The sequence below is a fragment of the Mauremys mutica genome, chromosome 21, assembly GCF_020497125.1.
Source record: "Mauremys mutica isolate MM-2020 ecotype Southern chromosome 21, ASM2049712v1, whole genome shotgun sequence".
In the NCBI taxonomy this organism is placed as follows: domain Eukaryota; kingdom Metazoa; phylum Chordata; order Testudines; family Geoemydidae; genus Mauremys; species Mauremys mutica.
In genome coordinates, this window is record NC_059092.1 from 12,755,351 (window position 1) to 12,777,958 (window position 22,608).

The 22,608-nt window shown below is 44.2% G+C and overlaps 2 protein-coding genes and 1 long non-coding RNA gene across 3 annotated transcripts; 2 read left to right on the top strand and 1 right to left on the bottom strand.

Moving 5' to 3' along the window:
* The first annotated feature begins 6,569 nt into the window (after positions 1-6,569).
* Positions 6,570-13,892, top strand: LOC123354482 (arylacetamide deacetylase-like 4). Its single transcript, XM_044996596.1, has 4 exons — positions 6,570-6,871; positions 11,171-11,387; positions 11,800-11,863; positions 12,836-13,892. Exons 1-4 carry the CDS (start codon positions 6,695-6,697, stop codon positions 13,608-13,610), a joined length of 1,233 nt encoding a protein of 410 aa, XP_044852531.1. The 5' UTR covers positions 6,570-6,694; the 3' UTR covers positions 13,611-13,892.
* LOC123354486 lies at positions 8,235-15,029 on the bottom strand. Its single transcript, XR_006574768.1, has 3 exons — positions 14,894-15,029; positions 14,217-14,245; positions 8,235-12,251 (listed from the first exon to the last, which is right to left on the bottom strand). It is a non-coding gene; the product is annotated as an uncharacterized LOC123354486 (long non-coding RNA).
* A 46-nt stretch (positions 15,030-15,075) lies between these two features.
* On the top strand, positions 15,076-22,341 carry CFAP107 (cilia and flagella associated protein 107). The gene is made up of 4 exons (XM_044995909.1): positions 15,076-15,364; positions 17,836-17,949; positions 18,981-19,158; positions 20,245-22,341. Exons 1-4 carry the CDS (start codon positions 15,254-15,256, stop codon positions 20,526-20,528), a joined length of 687 nt encoding a protein of 228 aa, XP_044851844.1. The 5' UTR covers positions 15,076-15,253; the 3' UTR covers positions 20,529-22,341.
* Positions 22,342-22,608: the final 267 nt, after the last annotated feature.

Here is a 22,608-nt window from a genome sequence, read left to right on the forward strand (position 1 = left end):
GACCCACTAGGGTCTTTGTGACTTTGGGGATGGAAGGACCCTCAGATACTTAGGAAATGAACAATAGCCAAACTCTCTGCAGGAAGGTTCTGACGGGTTATAATTTCACTCCAAGAGGTCCCGCAAGAGGCTTTTGTGGAGGTATCCAGGGCTGTGAGGCGCCTCCCTACCACCTGCCCGTAGTGTAGAGAAGCCTTGTCTGTGCCTGCCAGGGTTAGCTCTCTGACTCCACGGGTAGGGTTGCCAACTTTCTAATCACACAAGACCGAACACCCTACCCCCACCTCTTCCCTGAGGCCCTTCCCCACCCCTTCCCTTAGGCCCCGCCCCTACTCACTACATTCCCCCTCCCTCCATGCTCACTTTCCCCCCCACACCCTCACTCACTTTCACTGGGCTAGGGCAGGGGCTTGGGGTGTGGGAGGGGGTGAGGGCTCTAACTGGGGGTGCAGGCTCCCAGGTGGGGACAGAAATGAGGGGTTCAGAGTGCAGAAGGGGGGGTCCAGGTTGGGGAAGGGAGTTGGGGTGCAGGAGGGGGTGAGGGCTCCAGCTGGGGGGGTGCAGGCTTTGGAGTGGGGCTGGGGATGTGGGGTGCAGGAGGGGGGCTCCAGGCTAGGGGGGTGGAGCTGAGGGATTCGGTGTGCAGGAAGGGGCTGTGGGTTGAGGCAGGGGGTTAGGAGGGGGTATGGGCTCTGGGCTGGGGGTGCGGGCTCTGGGCTGGAGCCAGGGATGAGGGATTTAGGGTGCAGGAGAGGGCTCCAGGCTGGGGGGGTGGAGCTGAGGGATTCAGATTACAGGAGGGGGCTGTAGGTTGAGGCAGGGGGTGGGGTGCAGGAGGTGGACCCCCTGCCTAGGAGCCAGACCTGCTGGCCACTTCCGGGGTGCAGCGTGGTGCCAGGACAGGTAGGCACTAGCCCGTCTTAGTTCTGCAACACCACCAACTGGATTTTTACTGGCCTTGTCAGCGGTGCTGCCCGGGGCTGCCCGGGTCCCTTTTCAACTGGGCATTCTGGTTGAAAACTGGACACTTGGCAACCCTAGCTACGGGCCCCAGGCAACATAAACATTTCCCTCTAGGCCTATGAAGGCCCTGATCTCTCTACAGGTCAGCGATAGGCACACTCCAACCCCAAAGTCCTCCAAGCATCTGCCTGGAGCGCCCAGCCCCGGTCCGCTGGACAGTCACAGTACTCACAGATTCACTGCTTCCAAAGCAGGACACCTCAGCGAACCAGTTTCACCTCAGATCATTGTTCTGCTTCACACACAGCTCCTAGGTATGTTTATAGTTCAGACAAGTACAAGCTGATTTAACAAAGTAGAGAGATTCAAGTCAGAGCAGATAGAAGTATTGGAAACAGATGGTGACATAGAAAATCAAATCAAATGCAAAGAGGCATACATTATGAGGCACACAATACACAATGACCAGATTGGAAATATGCGTCTGTTACCCCCTGCCTGAAATGAAACTGTCTGAGAATGTCACCTCCTGGTTACCTGCCTTAAGAACAACATTTTCAGGACAGACACAAAGCTCCTTAAATATTGTCCGAACATACATTTTGCAGCGATTATGTTGACCAGTGGGTAGATACACCATGTGCCACCCTTTAGTGAATTATTATGCATATATCTGACCCACGTGATCCTTGGAAAATCCTATGCACCTCCTCTATACTCTGCAAGTTGGCATGAAAAAGAGATCACTTCTCTCTCTTTACTCCCCCTGCCCCTGGGGAACGGGAAGAGAGCCACAAAGGGCCTCCTTCTCCCTCTCCTAGAAATGGGAGAGTCACATAATTAATTCCTCGAGAAAAACAAACATCAGCTACATTTGGTATCAGAATATGACGGAGTATTTTCAGCAGATGCTTGGTGAGCAGGCATTTAGGTTTCCCATTCTCACATCTGCTGCTGTTCAGAACAACTGACCAGCACAGCCAGCACAAAACCTTTGAACCAAACAGCCAGAAAAAACATTTATATCATGACTCTTACAGTGTAAGTGCAGCAGAGTTCTACTACAGTAAGGTCAGTGCAGCAGTTTTTAGCCTGAAAACTATCATATTAAAAGTAGACAACATAATAAAACTACCTTTTTCTTCAGATGACACGATGGACACTGCAAATGGTACATTTATCTGAAAGCTACATTATTCCAGATAAGTACTAGAGTAAAGCTATGCACTGGTTCTCTTGCATAGAGGTTTTACTAGTATATTAACACCTGTAATTATTAAATCAAACTATAGGGCCACATTCTGTTTTCACATGCAATCTCTCAGCTGCATGGCTAGCACCAACTCATATGCACACTGATCAGAGCCTGGAGCAGGTCCTGGGTGCATATTTATGTATCTGTTTACAAGAATTAATTGTATCTTTAGGGAAAAAGAAGCCAAACAAACAGGAAAACCAGATTAAAACATAATAGAAACGAACAACAACACTTACCAGCTGGAAAAAAGGGAAATGAAGCAAGCAGCAGCCATTTGCAAAACAGCCACTTTAGGGCTACAGCAGCTTGTCTCTGCCAAATTTAAAGGGACAGCTCCCAGAAAAGGATGCTGGGAAAGGGTTTTTGTTATGAGCTGGGTTAAACCTTGCCATGGGTTGAGTTAAAATCTCAGTAAAAACTCACATATGAACATGTCCTCTACTTAAGAGAGTTGTGAGACAGGTAAGGGACCATACCTAAAGCAAGGTAGAGTCTGTTTGAAAACTAGGGACCGGAGGGCAAAGGGGGCGGAGGTGTGTATTGTAACCAGGTGGGGCTGGGTGTATCTGTGAGAGAAGACAGACACACAGGCCCAGATTCTCAAAGGTATTTAGGCTTGTAGTTCCCAATGATTTCAGCAGGAGATAGGCACCTAAGGTACCTTTGAGGAACTGGCTGACAGAGACAACTGGAAAAAATCTGAGTAGAAGCCTGTAAGCACAGCATGGCCCAGGACCCTAGAGAGAAGGCCTACGTCACGGTGCTGGCTGAAAAGAAGCACTCCTTTTGCTTTCCGTTCCCCCTGCATTTGCAGAAGCAAGCCTTTGTACATTCCTTGTAAATAAGCAAGATGGCATTAAATAAAATACCAGACTCTGTCATCAGTTCCTGCTGCCAGCTGGAACATCCTGAGGGCTACTTTGACTAGCCTCTTGCATCAAAAATGGGTAATAACTCTATGGTGACCAGATAGCAAGTGTAAAAAATCGGGATAGGGTGGGGGGTAATAGGAGCCTATGTAAGAAAAAGACCCAAAAATTGGGACTGTCGCTATAAAATTGGGACCTCTGGTCGCCCTAAGTAACTCCTGTAAGACAGTGAGCCTCCAGTGCTGCGTCTCAGCAGGGGTGAATCAGTCACTAAGAAAGGTTCTTTGAGGGAAGAGGGCTGCTTTTCTTTCTCACTCTCATAACCATTGCAGTTATATGTGCTATGACACGGTATTGCCGAATAAAGGATTTGCTCTCTGGAAGTTCGGAACGTTTCACTTATTCATACTGCTATGCACCCTTTTCTCTTCCAGACCTTGGTTCTGGTTGGAGGCCTAATTAAACTCTTAAATCGGACCTTTTTTTTGCATCCACTTCTACCTTAAAATGTCAGGGGGCTTTTCTATTATGGCTCAGTAAATTAATACTAGACTTAATATACTGAAGCCAAAATTACAGCACTGTCTGTGACAGTGTTTTACTAAAGCAAGTAAATTACCTTGTAATCACATGCGTTTGCACTGTGAGCATTTTAAATAAAGCTGAATATTTTGCTGTTAAAAAAAAAAAGACTGATTTGATCAAAAATATTTTTCTCTGTCTGGAATGCTGGCTATGATTACATTTCCATAGGAACTAGTGAGATATCGCCATGTAGAAGATCATTATTTGTAGTAACCTCATAACGGTCTGAAAGCATATGAACATAGGGAAAGAATAATGTCCTTGAGCTGAAAACTTAAGGTCTAGATGGCACAAGTTGTTCTACGCATAAGGCCCTCTTGACTTCAATGGGAACTTGCAAAATTGGGCTCTAAATCTGCAGCGTTATCATTATTATGATGCTATGAAATAAATATGAAATAACAGAGCGCTATGGTAGTAATTAAAGTCAGACACACAGCTAGTGTGCCACCCTATCCAAAGCTGCCAGAGCATAACATGATCCTACTTCTGTGAAAAGAGCATTCTGTACAGGCAGCGGGCTGGAGGGCTGGGATTGGAGGAAGCTTTAGAGAGTAGAGATGCAATAGTCAAGGCAGGAGGAGATGAAGGCCCCGAACCGCAAAGGGAGTTAGGTGTTGCAATGGGGCAGCATTGCATCACCTAACATTTAGGTGCCTAGAAAATCACAGGAACACCACTGTGGTCCACAAGGGTTGAATTTGGTGCCCAGGCTCTCTGCACAATGAATGGGAAGAGATAGGCACCTCAGAACAGGAGCCACAAAAGCCAGCATACGAGGTGAGGAGCTGCCCAAGCCATCCAATGGGAGATGTTGACAAGAAGGATGTGTCCTAAGCCTCCCTCTCTCACAGTTAGGTGCTTAAGTCCAGGCTGCAGGGAGGTACCTATCTTTGCTTGCAATCCACAGCTGGGAACACCTCTCCTGGAGGTAGGCAGCTTGGGGCCTAAACTGTTTCTTATGAGAATGATTTAGGTACCTAAGATGATCTAGTGCAGTGTTTCCCAAACTTGGGACGTCGCTTATGTAGGGAAAGCCCCTGGCGGGCCGGGTTGGTTTGTTTACCTGCTGCAGCCGCAGGTCCGGCCGATCGCGGCTCCCACTGGCTGCGGTTCGCTGCTCCAGGCCAATGGGAGCTGCTGGAAGCGGTGGCCAGTACGTCCCTCGGACTGCACTGTTTCCTGGAGCTCCCATTGGCCTGGAGCGCGAACCATGGCCAGTGGGAGCCACGATCGGCTGGACCTGAGGATGCGGCAGGTAAACAAACCGGCCCAGCCCGCCAGGGGCTTTCCCTACACAAGTGGCATCCCAAGTTTGGGAAACACTGATCTAGGGAATCCCCCATAACCTCTAGCCCAGTGGTTAGAGTGCTCTCCTGGGAGATTGTAGTTCAGTTATCCCCTCTACCTGTTGGGGAAGAAGAGATTTGAACAGGGGTCTCTTACCTCCTAAGTGAGAAGCCTAACCACTGGACCCAACCCTTAGAATATCTTAGAGCACTCACCTGAGACAGGAGAGGTTCCTGTTCAAATCCTTTCTCTTCATCAGGCAGAATGGGGAATTGAACCAACGTTTCCCATCGAGAGGGCCTTATATCTACCCTGCTTCATCCAGTACAAAGGGGTTGTGTACGCTAACAGAGTAACCACATGACATTAGAAAATATAAACCACGATTGCTGGCCTTTCAGAACCAATTTCCAAACACCAGTGATGTAAAACAATGCAATAGCCTTTGGAATTAATGTGGGGTCCTTTCAACAGCTCTGTCTCTTGGGCTTTGAGTGGGGAATCAAACAGACTGCTCCCTCATCTTTGCATCTGGTTGCACCCCGTTTCCAACCAACATCTTATTACTGGTGGCAAGATTATCCTTGCCGGTGAATATTTGGGGAAAGTGCAGGGATATGCAGAGTGGCCAATCCCAATCCAAAAATGACAAATCAGGCCTCCAAAAATCATTACAAACCATGAAATATTACAAAAATAAATGTCAGGTACATTTTCTTTGCTTTCTGGCTTCTGAGCCCTTGGTGGACACTTGGGTCACATTTTCAATCTTCTCTATGCAACCACAAGGGTTAGACATTTACTTTTTTTTAAAATAGAAGCTGAGATACTGATGTAATTCCATCATTCCCAGAGCTGGGCTTTTAAGAACGCCCCCACCCCCAATCATGAGATGCTTGTGATAAAACCATGAAAGTTGGGAACACTGGATTGCATGGCTGAGAGGTACCGCAAATGCAGGCATGACGTAAGCACCTCCAAAATGTTCAGAGTTCCTATTATCTGCTGCATGTGTAAAATTTGGGATGCTTATCTGAACTCAAACTTTAAAATGGGATTGCTTTCTCTCTTTTTTTGGTAAAAGTGGCTTGTTGTTTAGCTAATGCCTTTCTAAAGGTCCCATTCTGATTTTTTGTTTTAAATAATGGCATAATCCCAGTGCATTCTGAGATGAATAAATTATGGATGCAGATCACATGCAATGTACAGTACAGCCTTTTCTCTCTTTTCTGGTAAATGTATCTGCATTCCACAAACTTGAACTTCTGGTTCTTTACACAGTCCTAGATAAATATCACCTACGAACAGTCTCATATACCATCCTGGAGACATGAGACTGAACTATAGACATAGATTACCATGGCCTACACCCTTTGTCCTTCCCATAGTCAGTACAAGATTAAATGCAGTCTCGGTGTGTGAATAGCTGGCACTGGCAGCTTGTACAGTGTTTTGAAGTGTCTAACACCTCATTGGCAGAGCTGCTGGCATATGCACAGCTGAGAGACTCATTGACGAATTACAGTTCCAGACCTTGAGGACTCTGCAGCATTTGCTAACTAACCGAGAGGCTTTTGCACCGACCTGTAACTGAGAAGGGGAAAAATTCATCCTAGTGCTGCCTGATTACAGGCAGTGGTGCTCCAGAAACAGGAAGTAACAAATCAAAGAGAAGGGAGGAGTCAAGCGAAAGTCAGATTCCTGGCTCCGTCCGGCCTCGTTACATGAAATGGAGTTTGTTTATGCACTGCTGGTGTTAGTACTGGCAGTCTTCATTGCTGCTTTCATATTGTTAGTCGTGGGGACAATTTATTTTGATTTCTCCAACTCAGAAATCCCTCTTGGAGTGGACCAGCCTGTAAAGCTCCGGATCATTCACAGTTTTTTGATTGGCACAGCGGTTCTGGTGAGTTTACCTTGTCTGACACGAAGGATTCTGACAGGTGGGGTGCTTAGGTGAGCAGTAAATGTCACGCTAAGCATAATGCAAATGCTGGAAATAGGAATCCTGCCAGATGCATTTACTTGCGGTGAAAGCTACCAGACCAGGAATCCTACCAGGAGCACATCGCCCTGCAGGCAGGGTTGGTGTTAGGGGGTAGCAAGCAGGGCAATTGCCCAAGGCCCCATGCCACAGGGGGCCCCAGATTGTGGGGCTCAGGCCCCGGTTAATCTGGCTTGGCCTTTGGCAGAAATCCAACGTGTGAGCAGGCAAAGGAGGCTGGGTGGGGTCCCACTCTTTAATTTCTGCCCTGGGCCCCAGCAAGTCTATGGTGGGCCCTGCCTGCAGGCAGCATGACGCTCACACAATGTGCTGTCCCTGCTGGTTTCTGAAGGGAGAGTTCTGGAGCACTTTCTCCCCACTCATCAGCTGGTGGCAGGAAGGGCAGGAAAGGGCTGGGGGTGGGGGGGTAAAGCTCAGGAGAGGGCAGCTCCCAGGCACAAGAGGCACCTATCTGTGCCCACTGCTCTCCAGCAAGAACCTCTCCAACCTGTGTCTTATGGGGAACTCTGCAGGGACAGCAGACCTTGGTGATCTGAGACATTTCTGGTCCAGTCAATAGATATTAGGGCAAACTGAAGGAAGCACAAGAAACCCTTTAAATAGAAAATGGCTCCATGACTCAATGTATATAAGTTATTTAAACTCTGCAGATTATTTTAAAATAAAAGCAAAACAAAACAAAGACATACTTGTTTCTCAGCTGGGAATATCCAGAGTTCCAATAACCCAAATGGCGTGGAATTCTGTAACACAATGAGAACTTACAGTTCATGACAAGAATGTAATGAGTCGTTTTGAATTTTTAACAGCCGGGTTCTGGATTTTGCAGCTTCCCAAACCAGAAAATCCAGTTCTCTCTCTCTCTCTTATTAACTACACATTGGCTGCTGTATTAGAAGTCAGCTTTACATGCAGCAATATAAGTGACTGGTAATAAAAGGAGATATACCAATCTCCTAGAACTGGAAGGGACCTTGAAAGGTCATCGAGTCCAGCCTCCTGCCTTCACTAGCAGGACCAATTTTTGCCCCAGATTCCTAAGTGGCCCCCTCAAGGATTGAACTTACAACCCTTAGTTTAGCAGGCCCATGCTTAAACCACTGAGCTATCCCTTCCCCAATGAGTGGCTTTAGAACATTTTAAAACTGGGAATAATTAAAAAAACCCAAGGCATCTACTGAGGCAACAATATTGTTTGCAGTTGTTTTATTTCAATTGTTTTGGTATCTAGAAAATACAACTATACAAATCAAGTCACCCAGTGTTTATATATAATCAAAAGCACAAGCATTAATTTCTTTAAAGTTACCAGAGCCTTACAGAATTTAAATCACTACTTTACAGAGTCTGCTTAGTTTGGTTATCTTCAGTGTCAAGTGTAGGGAACATATTTATTTACAAGCAAATTCACTACCAGTTTAACAAAATGCCTTTCATAGGTAATTACTTTACTGAGAGATAGTCATGCAGTTTGCAGTGTTGTAGCTGTGTTATCCCCAGGATAACAGAAAAACAAAATGGGTGAGGTTGTATCTTTTATTGGACCAACTTCTGTTGGTGAAAGAGACCAGCTTCCGCGATTACACACAGCTCTTTGCCCACACCTGAAGAAGAGCTCTGTGTAAGCTCACAAACTTGTCTCTTTCACCAACAGAAGATGGTCCAGAAAAAGAGATGACCTCACCCAGCTAATTCTATCCTAATGCAGTGACAGTCGAGGCAAATGCGACCGTCATTTTTTGTTGAGAATAGACTTGGACATTAGCGGATGGATTCAAAGCCCGGTGACATCAGTAGAAGGACTCCCATTGACTTCCATGAGCTATAGCTCAGGCCCTATAACCTGTTTGAAGAGAGAGAACAATAGCCTTGGGGCACCCTGACTCTTTTTCGTGAAGTGTCTAGTTCGCTCTGATTTGTTCTTGCCCACCCTCCAATCCTTGCCTGAGACATGCAGCAGGAATGTAGTCTGAAGCAAGGCTTCTTGAATGGTGCAACACCTTCCATGGGAACCTAAGAACTGCCATACTGGGTCAGATCAATGATGCATCTAGTCCAGTATCCTGTCTTCCAACAGTGGCCAACACCAGATGCTTCAGAGGCAGTGAGCAGAAGAGGGCAATTTCAAGTGATCCATCCCGTATTGTTCAGTCTCAGCTTCAGGCAGTTAGAGATTTAGGGACACCTGGAGTATGAGGTTGTGTCCCTGACCATCTTGGCTAACAGCCATTGATGGACCGCTCCTCCATGAATTTATCTAATACTTTTTAAAATCCAGTTATACTTTTGGCCTTCACAACATCCTGTGACAATGAATGAGTTCCACAGGTTGCCTGGACATTGTGTGGAGACATACTTCTTTTTGTTTGTTTTAAACCTGCTGCCTATTAAATTAATTCCGATTTCAATTAACACACTGCGGTGTTAGTAGTGGGGATGAGCCCAAATTCCGAGCTAATAACCTTCTGACTCAAGAGGCAAGTGACAAATACCCCAGATGTTATCAAGTGAGGCGGTTTGCATCAGAAGAAAAGGAAAAAACAGGACAGAAGATGATTGCTCTGAAGTCTCTGAGATGTATGATAGGGTCTGAGAGTGGCATAGAGGGTGTAAACCATGACATGTTCAATTTTTTGGAAGAAACAAATTTAATGGGTTATGGTTTCAATAAAATTCCAAGTAATGTGTTACAGTTTTGAGTCAACAATACCATATAGCACATTTGGACCCATAACCACGAGCCTCATATTGAAAGCTTAACGTTACTGAATATTAAACTGTTCTGGCGTCATTAGCCTGCGAATGTCACTCTCGCTCCCAGAAGAAGTCACCTTGCCAGGCTTAAGGACAATTGCACTGATATAACTGCCCACTGCTAACATTATCTGTGGTACAAAGTCCCATTGGGTCTAGATTAGACAATCACTCAGTGAACTGGGCTCACATTCACATTCATTCAGGGTATTTTTCCTTACATCTTATACCCCTTGTTGATTCTTGTAGGCTGTGCATTAGGGCTCTGCTAATTGCTCATACCTTTATGTAGCAAATTCAAGGTTTCTTTCTTCCCTTGCTTTCAATACGTCTCCTGGCTGATCTCCTTTCATTTCTTTGCTCATACCATCACTCTACCCATAACTAGAGCTAGGCAAAACATTTTCAGACAAATGTGTTATTTGCTGAATAATGCAGTTTTGAATCGCATTCGCGAATCTGTGACAAATTTGCGAAATAGTTTTGGCCAAATACATTAAACTGAAAAAGTCAAAATACTCCATTTCAACATTTTCAAAACAAACCATCTCGATATTTTCGACTTTTGCATCCAAATTTGCCTAAATTTGTTTTTTTTTAAAACAGGATTTAAAAAAACTCAACACTGCAACAAAATATTTTGTTGGACCCAAACCAGAGAACTTTAAAAAAAACAAAATTCTTTTTGTTTTGGGGCAACCCAGAATGATTTTTATTTGATTTCTTGGTTTGGCCAGAGAACCAAACAATCTCCCCTGCTGCAGATTAAGCCCATTACTTCTTGTCCTACCTTCAGTAGATTTGGAGAATAATTGATCGCCATCCTTTGGAATTTACAAAAGTATTAGAATCCATTCCTTATTTTTACCTACCATCTGGATGGCAAATTACTCTGTGGGACAGCTTGATTTTCAGCCTGCTTTTTTTTTTTAAGGGCAGACCAGGTGATTGGTAATGGGCTACATGGTAGAATCCTTTGCGTCTAATTGCTGGTATAATGAAAAATCATTGTAGCCTGAATTCTGGTTGGTGACCTCTTCTCTCAGTCCTTGTGGCTGAGTGTCCATGTCAAGAAAACCACCACTACACTTGTTACTTATCTGTTCCCTTGGTGGCATTCATAGCAGAATAACTAAGGACTGAATAACCTAAGGAGACTGAACTCTCCAGTAAAGGGCAGAGGACCAATGATAATGCAGAGTGAGAAGATGGCTGCATAGACATTGCCTGCGTTTCATTTCTCTGTGGTGCTGCTGCTGTTGTTATTTTTATTTTATTTATCCGTATTGTGCTAGCGCCTGGAACTCCACAGTCATTATTTTTTTTCTGTATGAGCTCTAGACTTTTGATCCTGCCGTAGTTTCTCCAAAGAGAGCACAGCTTATGCCTATTGAGGAGCATGGAGGTTTCTTTATGCTAATCCCTGGTCTCTTTCACTCTAAACAGGGAAAGATTTTGGAGAAGCTGGGTCTGTGCAGTCAACTTGGCTTCACCCGCTATATGCGATGTTTAAAGAAATTAGGGGAGGACCCAAAGCTCTTCATCAAGGACCTACAGTTTGGGAAGGTGCCAGTGAGGATTTACCAGCCTAGAGCACCTTCTGCTGGCCGAAGGAGAGGGGTCATCTACTTTCATGGAGGAGGCTGGGTGTTTGGAAGCATTGGTAAGATATTTAACAGAAAAAATATGCTGGATAATTAAAGATAAAAAGTCACCCCATTTTTACAAACATCAAAGGGAAGTTGGTTTGGGCCTGAGATTTGGGAGAAGGTTTGAGGTTTGACTCTTCACCAGCAAATACACACATACTCTGGCAGAAGAGACGACTTGGTGAACATTACATGGCTGTTCCAGACAGTGGGGCAGCTTGGAAAGAGGTGTGATATCATGATGAGCAAAGGGGACAGGGAGAAATGAAGCTGGAGTAGTGTGTAAAGGGTGGGAAAGAGCGGGGCTTAGATGGGGGAAAGGAGAGAATTGTCATTTCCCTTAAATGCATCAGAGCGCTAACAGGGTATAGAATTGCTACTCCTTAGAGCGCTAGCAAGACACCAGTGAAAACATTTGTTTTCCAGATTCCCATGAACCCATATGCCGCTACATCGCCAGAGAAAGCGAATCGGTGGTCGTGTCCGTTGAGTAAGTGAGCCTGGTTCACGTCTGTCCTAGGAACTAGTTACTCTTCATTGCGATAGCCACTAGCTGCACGGTTCTAGGGTCAGAGGACTATATTTTCAAGAATCCAGGAGGCTCAGCAAGATGCTCAAGTTGACATTACGATTTTGCAGCTTTTCACCACTTTTGTGCTGAGCTAGACAGAACAGACCCAGAATAAGATTGCTATATATGAGCACATTTTGTCATCTGCTGGGGAAAAAAAAACTGGAAAAAAGTTATCAGATCATTTTAATAAAAAGCAAATCTGTCTTGCGCCCAGCAATTAGCATAAAGTTGTCAGATATTGAGCCAAATCTTCATCTTAGTCCACAAACTCCCGTTGAGGCCTTGAGGTCAATGGAAATTTTGCCTGAATAAAAAATAAACAAGAAATATTTGTATTTTCATAGCACCAAGAGTAAAAAAGATTGTTGTGGTATAACAGTAGCACTTATAAGAGCTAGGTATTATGATTATAGGCATCCACCAAAACTGGGGTCGCATGATGCTGATCCCAATATAAACACAGTAAGAGACTGTCCCCATCCCAAAGACCCCACAATCTAAATAGATAACACGGACAAAACAGGTATAATTAATCCCCATTGTACGGATGGGAAATGGAGGATTAAAAAAAGAGATTAAATGACTAAGCCAAGGTCCCTCAGGGAGCCTGTGGCACAGCTGGGAATCAAACGCGGCTCTCCTGAGTTTCAGTCTAATGCCTTAACCAGAAGACACTCCTCAGCATTTGCGTCGCTGGTTATAGTTTGTGATCTGCAAATATAAGAATGATCGTTTGGAGGGCGGGTGCACGTTTATGAGGTAATATCGATGTCCATGGCTGCAAAACAACAGGAGGGCTGAAAGTGGAGGAGTTTGTAGCAAATAAACTTCCAACAAATAATAATAATTTTTCCTGTTTTTATAATCCCTGACTCGTTGATATATTAGGTATCGTCTGGCACCAGAGCACACGTACCCAGCACCATATGAGGACTGTCTCACTGCTACCACACACTTTATGAAGACTGCAGAAGACTATGGAGTGGATCCTGCCTGTATTATCATTAGTGGGGACAGTGCTGGGGGCAATCTTGCTGCTGCTGTTTGCCAAACACTTGTGGGTAGACCAGACCTTCCAAAGGTGCATGCTCAGGTCTTGATCTATCCATGCCTCCAGGCAATAGACTTCAATTTGCCATCATATCAGCAAAACTGTGGAGTCCCCCTCTTGTTCAGGGAACGTACGGCTTTTTATGCTCTGCAATACCTCAAGGGGGACGCATCATTTTTGGAAGATTTCCTGGAGGGTTCCCATATGCCTGTAGATGTAAAATTGAAGTTTAGAAAATGGCTAAGTGCAGACAATATCCCTAAGGAATTTAAGGTCAGAGGGTACAAACCAAAAGTGCCCATCGAATGCTCAAATGAAGTTTATGAGGCGGTTAAAAAAATGTGTGAGCCGGCCTTTTCCCCACTTCTCACCGAAGATGCTGTTGTTCGCCAGCTCCCTAAGTCTTTCATCTTGACCTGTGAGTATGATGTGCTTAGGGATGACGCCCTGTTATACAAGAAGCGATTAGAGGATGGTGGTGTGCCAGTGACCTGGTACCACATTGAGAATGGATTCCATGGAATCATAAGCCTGTTTGATTGTGGCAGGTTGTCATTTCCAGCTGGAAAAAAGGGACTGGACAACATTGTAAACTTTCTCAGAAGCTTATAAAAACAATCTTCTCAAATATTGGGTCTTATATTTCCTCTGGTCTTCATATGTGCCCCCAAAGTCTGGGAAGAGATCTGTAGGAACAGTATCTTATATCACATGATGAGCTGCCATGACATGGTTTCTGTCAGTGATGAAGTCCACAGGCTTGTGTGAAGTCCCTTCCGTTACTGGGTGGAATGTTGATTACACATCTACATATTTTAAATGATTTCTTTGCATCATGCTGCAAGCTATTGTCTTTATAGATATCAGTAAATATTAAAGAAGATTTGTAATTGATTTTCTGGTTTGACCCATTTGATTCAATTAAGGCCTGACTGTTAATCCTTCCATGGAGAGATACGGTTCATGTGTGCCTATGTATGTAAGTAAAAGTACACGCCACCTACATCACAACATTATGATGCAAAGTCGATGCACTACAGTACTTTTGGAGAGCGGTACCAGCATCCAACTTACATGCAGCTGCAGTGGTGAAACCCTTGGTCTTCTGTCTTCTGCAAATTTAAGGGTTCATTATGGCTCATGGAATATTTTTCATCTCAGTGCAGAATATTACTTATATTGGATTAAACAAAGATTAGCCAAACATTTTATGATTACCTCTTTTTATTTTGCCCAGTGTGCCACACCTGTAAATAGAATGAAACATGAAAAAAGATCATTGTTGTCCATCTAATGTGCCCACCAAAGTCATGGTGTCGCAAAGTAAGCGTCTTTGCTACATCCCTCTACAGAAACATCAGAGATATTTCTGCGCTTCCATTTAACAATGCTCCACCACTTTTTAGTAAGATCCAGTGTTGTATCAGTTTAATCTCATGTTCTATTAGGGAACTAAAATCTTCCCTTACAGTGAAACATACTTGATGATTTGCCTGCACTGTTTTCTCTTTCACCTCTACGAGTAAAAGATGTTCCCCTTATGGAAAAGTTCTATAGACTCTATTGGGAAATCACAACCTTTTTGGGCACCATCCTATAAAATGTAGTTAATTATATCCCTGCTATTGAATTCTATATGATGGTTAAAAAAACTCTGTAGAAAGGATAACGTTTGATTTTTTTAATTTTTTTTTAGGTTTAGGTTTAGAATAATTTCTACAAAAACCTGCTTAATTTCTGTAGTAATCCTATTGGCTGTATCCCTACTAAATTCTAGAAGCATTCCTTAAAGCTAGTCCCATTGCCCTGTCCAAATTTCAACTCCAGTAATTATGTCCTTCCTACTCTGTCTTTGTAATGCACAGAGCTGTTGGACTACTTTGTTTTTAAATTACCTTATGTGGGAGTGTAAAGATCCAATCCTGCTCCCATTGAAGTCAGAAACAAAACTCCATTTATCTTCGATGCAGCAGGAGCCTTTCTCTCTTAGCAGTAGGATCCGCTGTTGCTTAGAGAGTGTTTGCATCCATTGACGATCACCATGGAGACAGCAAACAATGGCGATTCCAAGGCAGGGGAGTTCCACACATTAACTAGCTCGCCCTGCACACAAGCAGAGGGAAGCATAGATCTCGTACTGCCTGATCTCTCCGCTGCATGAACACAGAACCACCATTCACATCCCAGAAGGGGAAGGGCAGAGGAGGCATTGATTCTACAGGAGTGGACGGGAAAGGGTGCTGCTGAGACCTAGAATGCTTACATCTCAGAGGGATGTGCAGGAATCGTACCTTCCCAGCTGGAAAATAAAACCAGAGTACTCCGCGAAAGTGCTCATTGGAAACTGGTTGGAAGAGAGGAAAAGGGTAAGAAGGGTTAAAAGAAAAGGGAGAATGGGAACAGAGAGGGTCAGACCTGATGCTCTGGAGATGATCAGCCACCAACCTTTAGGGGAGTTTGGATCCAGGCCCGTCTCAAAAGAGGAACAAAGGCAAAACCTTGGGTGCCTTGACCACAAAGTTCACCTGCCTGCTTCCATTTCTAGTCAGGAGGGAGTACTCTTCCCACTGAGCCACTACTAAAGCAATGCCCAAGCATGATGGATGCCCAGGGATGTGGTGTAGATGGAGAGGTTTTTACAGACAACACATAAAGTGGTGGTCTTGACAACTTTGGGCCATTAAAGATCCCATGGCACTTCTCCCAAGACCAGGTATGTTCACTCCAGTTTTCTGGTTCACTTCCAGTTATGTAATTAAGTTATGTGTACCTCCGATTCCCCATCCATTCATGCTTTCAGGTGGATAGGAGATTCTTTGTCCTTCACTGTTATTGGATTCTGCATAAAGGCATCCCAGTCAGGTGCAGCTGTATTTCAGTGGTGGGTGCAGACAGCCCTGTACTAGCACATACACTTTGTAACCAGCTACTAAAATCTGTCAAGTGCCATGCTGTCATTGGGTAAAAGATGCCTTATAATGCCCATTTCATTATTTTTATTATTCATTTTTATTGTATTCTGCTTTAGCACAGCTCTGTTTCTCACAGCGAGGCAGCCAACCCCTGCAATCTCTTTTCTTTGATAAGGAAAAGAGCTTATTTCATAACGACACGTCAGACATGTTCTTCCTGGGGGTGAAGCAATACTCTATTTTAAATACGTAAAGAAAATAAACTCATTCAAGTTTTACTGGGTGCCTAAGACCCTTTTAAAAAAAAAACTTTAGATCCTTTTACTGTAGGATACTAGCATTGTTTATGTTCTTCACAGTCAGCCTCTCTCTTTCCACACAGATGGTCTGTAGAAATTATCTTATATTTAAGTGGCACTTTTTATATAAATGTATGTCAAATTAATTTACAAATGGAACAAATTGTATATAGAGATCTAGCCTACATTGTAAGCCCAGGACTGTCTTAACTCTATGCTTGTAGAGGACGTAGCAAAGGTCCCCATGCACCACTGTAATACATAAAAAGAATATATACCCACCACTAAACTGCAGCCACCTCAGGGTGGGAACACGCAGCTGTTTAATAGTACACAACAACACTGTTCAACAGAGACCTGATTACCCTTCTGCCTCAACAAACTGCTCCAAGTAGCACCCCGATCTCCTTATAAAAAGTGCCATGGGGACTGGAATGACCGCAGTTGTTCTGGATGTTGGTTTTGCATGTCAGGCAAAGAACAGCAAATCCAGCGGCACAGCAACCCAATACACCACATTGGTTCAGTATTGATTCAGAGAGAACTGCCTCCTTTTAAAATTACTCAGACTCCTTCTGGCAGCCCCCCACTATTTCCTGGAATTGCAGCCAAACTCTCACTCAGCCTGACACCATTTATCTTATGAGATCTGATGGGATCGCAATGGGAAGAGATATTTGAAGGGTGTAGACATTATACAAGGAGAGAAATTATTTAAGGTGTTGCCTAGCAGTATAAAATAGGAGGAAATGAAAAAGGGAAAACATAGGTTGCAGATCGGGAAACACTTCCGACAGTGAGATGTATTTGACCATGAAAATAATCTCCCAGGGGAAGTGGAAGAGGTCCCACCACTTGAGATTTTTAAAACTAGACTGGACAAAATCCCAGAAGAGATACTGTAGGGAACAATCCTGCACTGGGTGGTAGATGGACCAAGGATCAAAATGAAAGTTGATCCTTTCCTTCCAGTAGCTAACCCTACACTACGTGAATAAGTGTGGCAACGAGCCATTGGTGAGCTTGTAATGTCTACACATAAGAACCATCCCAGGCTTTTTACAATGGCTGGTTTTACTGGTTGATTGTAACATCTGAGCCAAGGGCTTCAGAGTAGGCCTTTGCAAGCAAAAAGTGTCTCCCAAGTGCGGGGCAGGAAGTCATTAGCATCGGGGCTTTGGGATCCTTTGTAATGAGAGCCCCTGGGCAAATCTGCCAGATCTGTTCATTTTAATTCAGTTGTTCCATTGATCTTCAGAAGGCCGAAGGGGACATTGTCAAGGGCACCCGTGAGTCACCCAACTCAATGGGAGTTTGACACTCTAGTAAAGTGGTCATTAAGGGATTAACTGGGTTACCAGAGTACAACAGGTTGGAGCCGTTCTAGCCCTCCCTTCCTGTTTAGTTAGCGTGTGTTTTCCCCTACTCTGTGTGTAGATAGTTGAATGAAGCAGAATGGGTTTTGCCTGTAGTACTGTAAGCAGAGTGTGTTTGCTTACAGTGAGTGGTCCCTGTACAAAAGACACCTAATTGCATGTTGGGCCTTTGAAAATCTCTCCCAACGAGCAGTGGTTTCAGTGTGAATAATCGCTACGTAGCGAGTGTCTCCTTTTGGATCTCTTTTAGTTTACAAAAGACATTGGGAAACCCAGCAACAGCATCTATGGGACTGACTTTATTCGCTTCCCTGGCCACAGAACAGATCGAACAGTGAGGAGAACCATTATGAAGAAACTTGATGTAAGTAAAAAAAAAGGGGGTCTCAGGGCTTGACTATACAGAGATTTAGTACCCGGCAAGCTGGAGTGTCAATCTACAGCACACCAGCCTACTGGGAGCTGAATGGTCACGTGGACTTTGCTACCATGTGCTAAAAGTTCCGTACTGTGCTTTGATCTACTGCTGTTTGACACCGCAGGCTAGAGGGCTGTCGATTTACACCCAGGCTTGCTGTGCACTAAGTGGCCATATAGACAAGACCTCAGATTTAAGATTGTAAATGTCAGCATTCAGAACAGGCACGTGTTAAATTTAAGATTAAAATCCTGCCCAAATGTGTGTGTGTGTGTGTATCCGGGGAAGGTACAGAGTGATACAGAGCCATCCCGCATGCTGCTTCGGGGCAGGACGGCTTGCGGAAGAGGGAGAATACAAATCCCACAAGGCTTTTTGTAGCTCCCCCCAGTTCTTGTTGTTAACCCCAACATGTGTGCAGGAGGAATAGGACATGTTTCCTAAGGGAAGGCATCCCCCAGCAGAGTGCCTGGAGTGGATCCTGCACTGCTGCATCACAGATGTGCACATGGAAGAGGCTCCTTGTGCCCTCTTCTCACCAATGCACCCCCATGTAACAGGAAAGGATTTTGCACTAAATGGGGCCCAGATCCTCCAGAACATTAGGATTCTCCCCAAATACCACCCCTACAATGTCTCCTCCTGCAAAATGCCCTCATCCCCAGACGCCTTGATTATTTCCTCCAGATACCTGTACTGTATGTGTGTTTTAATGCCTCGGAATACTTTAGTAACACGTGAGGATCAGTTTTTCAACTGCATACCTCACTGCACCTGCACAGGCCTGAATGGGTGTGTGTGAAAAGCTGCTACATATGTAGCTGTTTTGCAAGTGCAAAAGCAGGGGTTTGTTGGGGATTTGGTTCTGACCCATATTTGCCAGATCACCTGGGGCGCAATCTGACCTGATAGGCTCCAGCACCTTTTAAATGCTCTGCCTGTACAAGCAATATGGTTTCGTGCACCTCTCTTTACAGGGCCTGCCAAAGCAGCATCTGTTTACGCATCATGAAGAACCGAGCAACCGAAATTTAGTAACTCAGTATGATGATCATTACAACAGACATGGCTATAATCCTGTGTTGCCTCCGCTCCGCAGATGGAATGGACAAAAGCTAGCCTGGCTTCCGGAGAAATCAGATTTCCCCATTTTCGGTACTTTTGAGGGTTATCCTGGCAGTCGCTCACAGGCAGAGAGGCAGTCTGGTCTAGTGGTCAGCATTCAAGCCTTAGGAGCCAGAGACCTCGCTAAATTCTAACCTTTTGTCTCCAAATGGCTTGCTGTATCCCTTAGGCCAATCACTTACTCTCTCTGCACCTTAGCTTTTCCATCTGTAAAATATAAATAATAATAATTAATGCTTCTCCACCACAGAGGAGAGTAGTGAAGTTTAGTTAATGGACCAAACTTTCCTCCCATGTGCAACAGCCAATGATAATAATGCTGGTATAACTGCTAGAAGAATTTGGCCTATTGGTTGCAAAATTCATTGAAGATTAGAAGTGCCTCAGACTGAGTGCTAAGTGTTATGAACAGACAGGGTAGACTCTCTGTTAATTTCCTATTGCATAAGCACAAAGTCATTAATGTCCTGTCTAGTGGTTAGAGCTGGGAACTTCTGAATTTGGGGGTTGAAGTACCCCAAGCTTCATTCTGACTTTAAGGGCTTATGGTTGAAGGGGCACCTGCTTAATACACTTGTGGTTTCAGGGCAAAATTTACAAAAGTCCCTAAGTGGCTTAGGAACTTAAATCCCATTTTGATGTAGGAATGGGAATTAAGTGGCTAAATACCTTTGAGGATCTGGGCCTTAGAAGTGTAAGTCTCGTTAAGTGTCTAAGTCACTTTGGCTCCTAAGTCATTTAGGTGCTTTAGAAAATTGTACCCATAGTCTAGTAATTTGGTTCAGTTACCCAGGGAAAATTGTGAACTAAAATGTTAAGTGTAATTCCACTAACTTTTCTATGCACCAGAGGGTGTGCCTATATACCACTGCTCTCGACTGGATGGACTCGAAACTGTTCGCCTGTGCGTCATAGCGCCTCTACTGTCAACAGCTCACAGTGCTTCTCCTTCCACTCGAGGAGTAAAGGTCTCTGGTTGTGGAGGAAGAGGGTCTGAATTATGTCCTCGCTATTGCCATGAAGTTCTGAATTAACCTCATGTGCCCTGTGTTATGGAAACCCTAGAGGCCATGAATTGTTTCTATTACTATGACATTTCATCATTGTTTGTTCCAGAACCACCCACCAACTATGGCCTTTTTGAGCAACTAATGAAAAAATGGACCCACCAAGAGGCTGGAGTGATGAACAGTGTCTACACTGTTTCTTATGAGATGCCGCCTGTTTCTGCTTTTGCCGTTCGCCGACGTCCAGTCACAAATTGCCACCGGCTCCCCCGTGATGGGCAGCATCTTCCCCACAGCCTCGGTGCAAGTCTGGAATGTGACGGCGCACCAAAGTGCCTTCACGTTTCCGAGCAGCCGGTCAGAGACACGGTAGCCATTGGCGCCACGCTGTAGAGTGCTTATTGCGATACTCTCACTGCTATTCAAATACAGCATGTTGCCCAAACACTAAGACTATTCTGGTCCATGTGCTATTGGCAGAAATATGAATTAGGCTATATAGATGGAGCGGTGTCTACTGGTTGGAGCAGAGCACTGGAATGTAGGGTGACTGGGTTACATTCCCAGCTCTGCCTTTGACCAGTGGCAGCTCCTCAGGGTGGACTTTGTTTCCCTTACTTGAATCAGACATCTGCATGATCTTTCTGTGCTGCTGTGAATGGCTCTGAGTTCACCTTCGTGCATCAGCTTTGCCTACTCACTGACAAAAGTCACCATCACCCACTGCCTCTACTGAGCGAGTGACTTTATTCAAGTTTAGGGGTGGGCCTTCTGTGCCTCTCCCTTGTGGAAAGAAGCAGTAGGATATATATTCCATATACAGGGAGCGTACCCTATATATTTATACACATTACACATGAGGACTGTCATATATGACAGGGGACACTTATATTAGAGTGAATGCAGGATCTCTCATGAGTGCAATGGGTAAAACATATGCTACACCTCTACCCCGATATAGCGTGACCCAATATAACACGAATTCGGATATAACGCGGTAAAGCAGCGCTCCGGGGGGATGGGTCTGCACACTCCAGCAGATCAAAGCAAGTTCGATATAACGCGGTTAGATTTTTTGGCTCTCGAGGACAGCGTTATATATCTGCCTGTTTTGCATATGTTTTGCTTGTTTTGCATATTTTTGTTTTACCTGAGCATTTGTAAAATGGTGTGAGGATCTTTGCCTACTTCATGGCTGTCCGTGTGAGGGTGTGTGAATAATGATTATTAAGTGCTTTGAGATCATCAGCATGGAAGGTAGTATTACATAAGTGCCAAAAGATCAAAACAAAGGAATCAACACGGCCCTGTTCAGGCTAAGAAGAAGTTGGTGTATTTGATTGTGATTGAAAATTTGTTTGCAAATTTGTAATGAGTTTGACTCATGCTTACCAGAAATTCTAAGTGCTTAGCGGTGGAGTTAAATTATTTGGGTGAATAACCTTTCAGGATAAATGGGATTTGACTAACTCGTAGTCAGACCTGTGTTGATTACATTTTGGACAGCCCCTTACACTGTGAATTCAGCCTGATCCCTTAAAGCCAGATTGTCCCATCCGAACTCCCAGCTACGGAACTACCTGCGTAAGTGCTTGCCAATGTGAGTAAGGCTGGAAGAATCAAACCCGAATATGAAGTCATGCCAATCAGCCCATTGCCGAGTAAGGTGTTATTTTGAATAAAGGGTGCAGCATCTGTCCCTCAATTTTCACTTGCATTTTGCACTCAAGTACAATAATAACTTCTAAAGGGAGAAACTTGTTGCAGAAAAACGGTATCTGTTTAGACGAGCCTTCAAACTGGGCAGAATAAACAAACTAACTTTGTTTCCCTAAACTGATTTACAAAGTTCGTATAATTGTGTGCGTATGGGTTTTTTGTTTCTTTGTTTTATTTCAAAACAAATTCAGTCACTTTTTAAAAGCAGAAATAAATCAATGCTCCAGTTCAGTTTTCATGGGCAACCCTACAAAAACAAACTCAACAATAAGGAGAAAACCAGAGAGGGAGGGGAGGCCTCTTTAAAAGGTGTTGATTTAAACAGGTTTTTGTCATTGGACATATGACAATTTCAATATCAACAACTTTATTGTCATGACAAGTTATACAGGTGTCGTTATAAAGTCATGCATCTCTATTTAGGACAGGTTTCACAATGGTAATAGTTTTATACAGTGTGTCCATTTCTCACTACTGCTCATTTCAGATTATGGGACAGGCTGTTACAGGTTGTGATATAAATATTAAATTAATAAACAAACAAAGAAATAATACATTTTCATTTTACTGACTTAATTTTTTAAAGCGGGTCTCTCTGTGTGCGTGCATGTTTTTCTGCATTTAATTTTTACCTTTCCTTCGGGATAGGCCCACACAGAAAAAGCCTACTCCAGATTTTGAAACCTCAAAGTTCAGCGATATCAGATCAGCCCCTTATAGAAAAGAAAGGTCAGCTGCAACATTAGGATCAGGG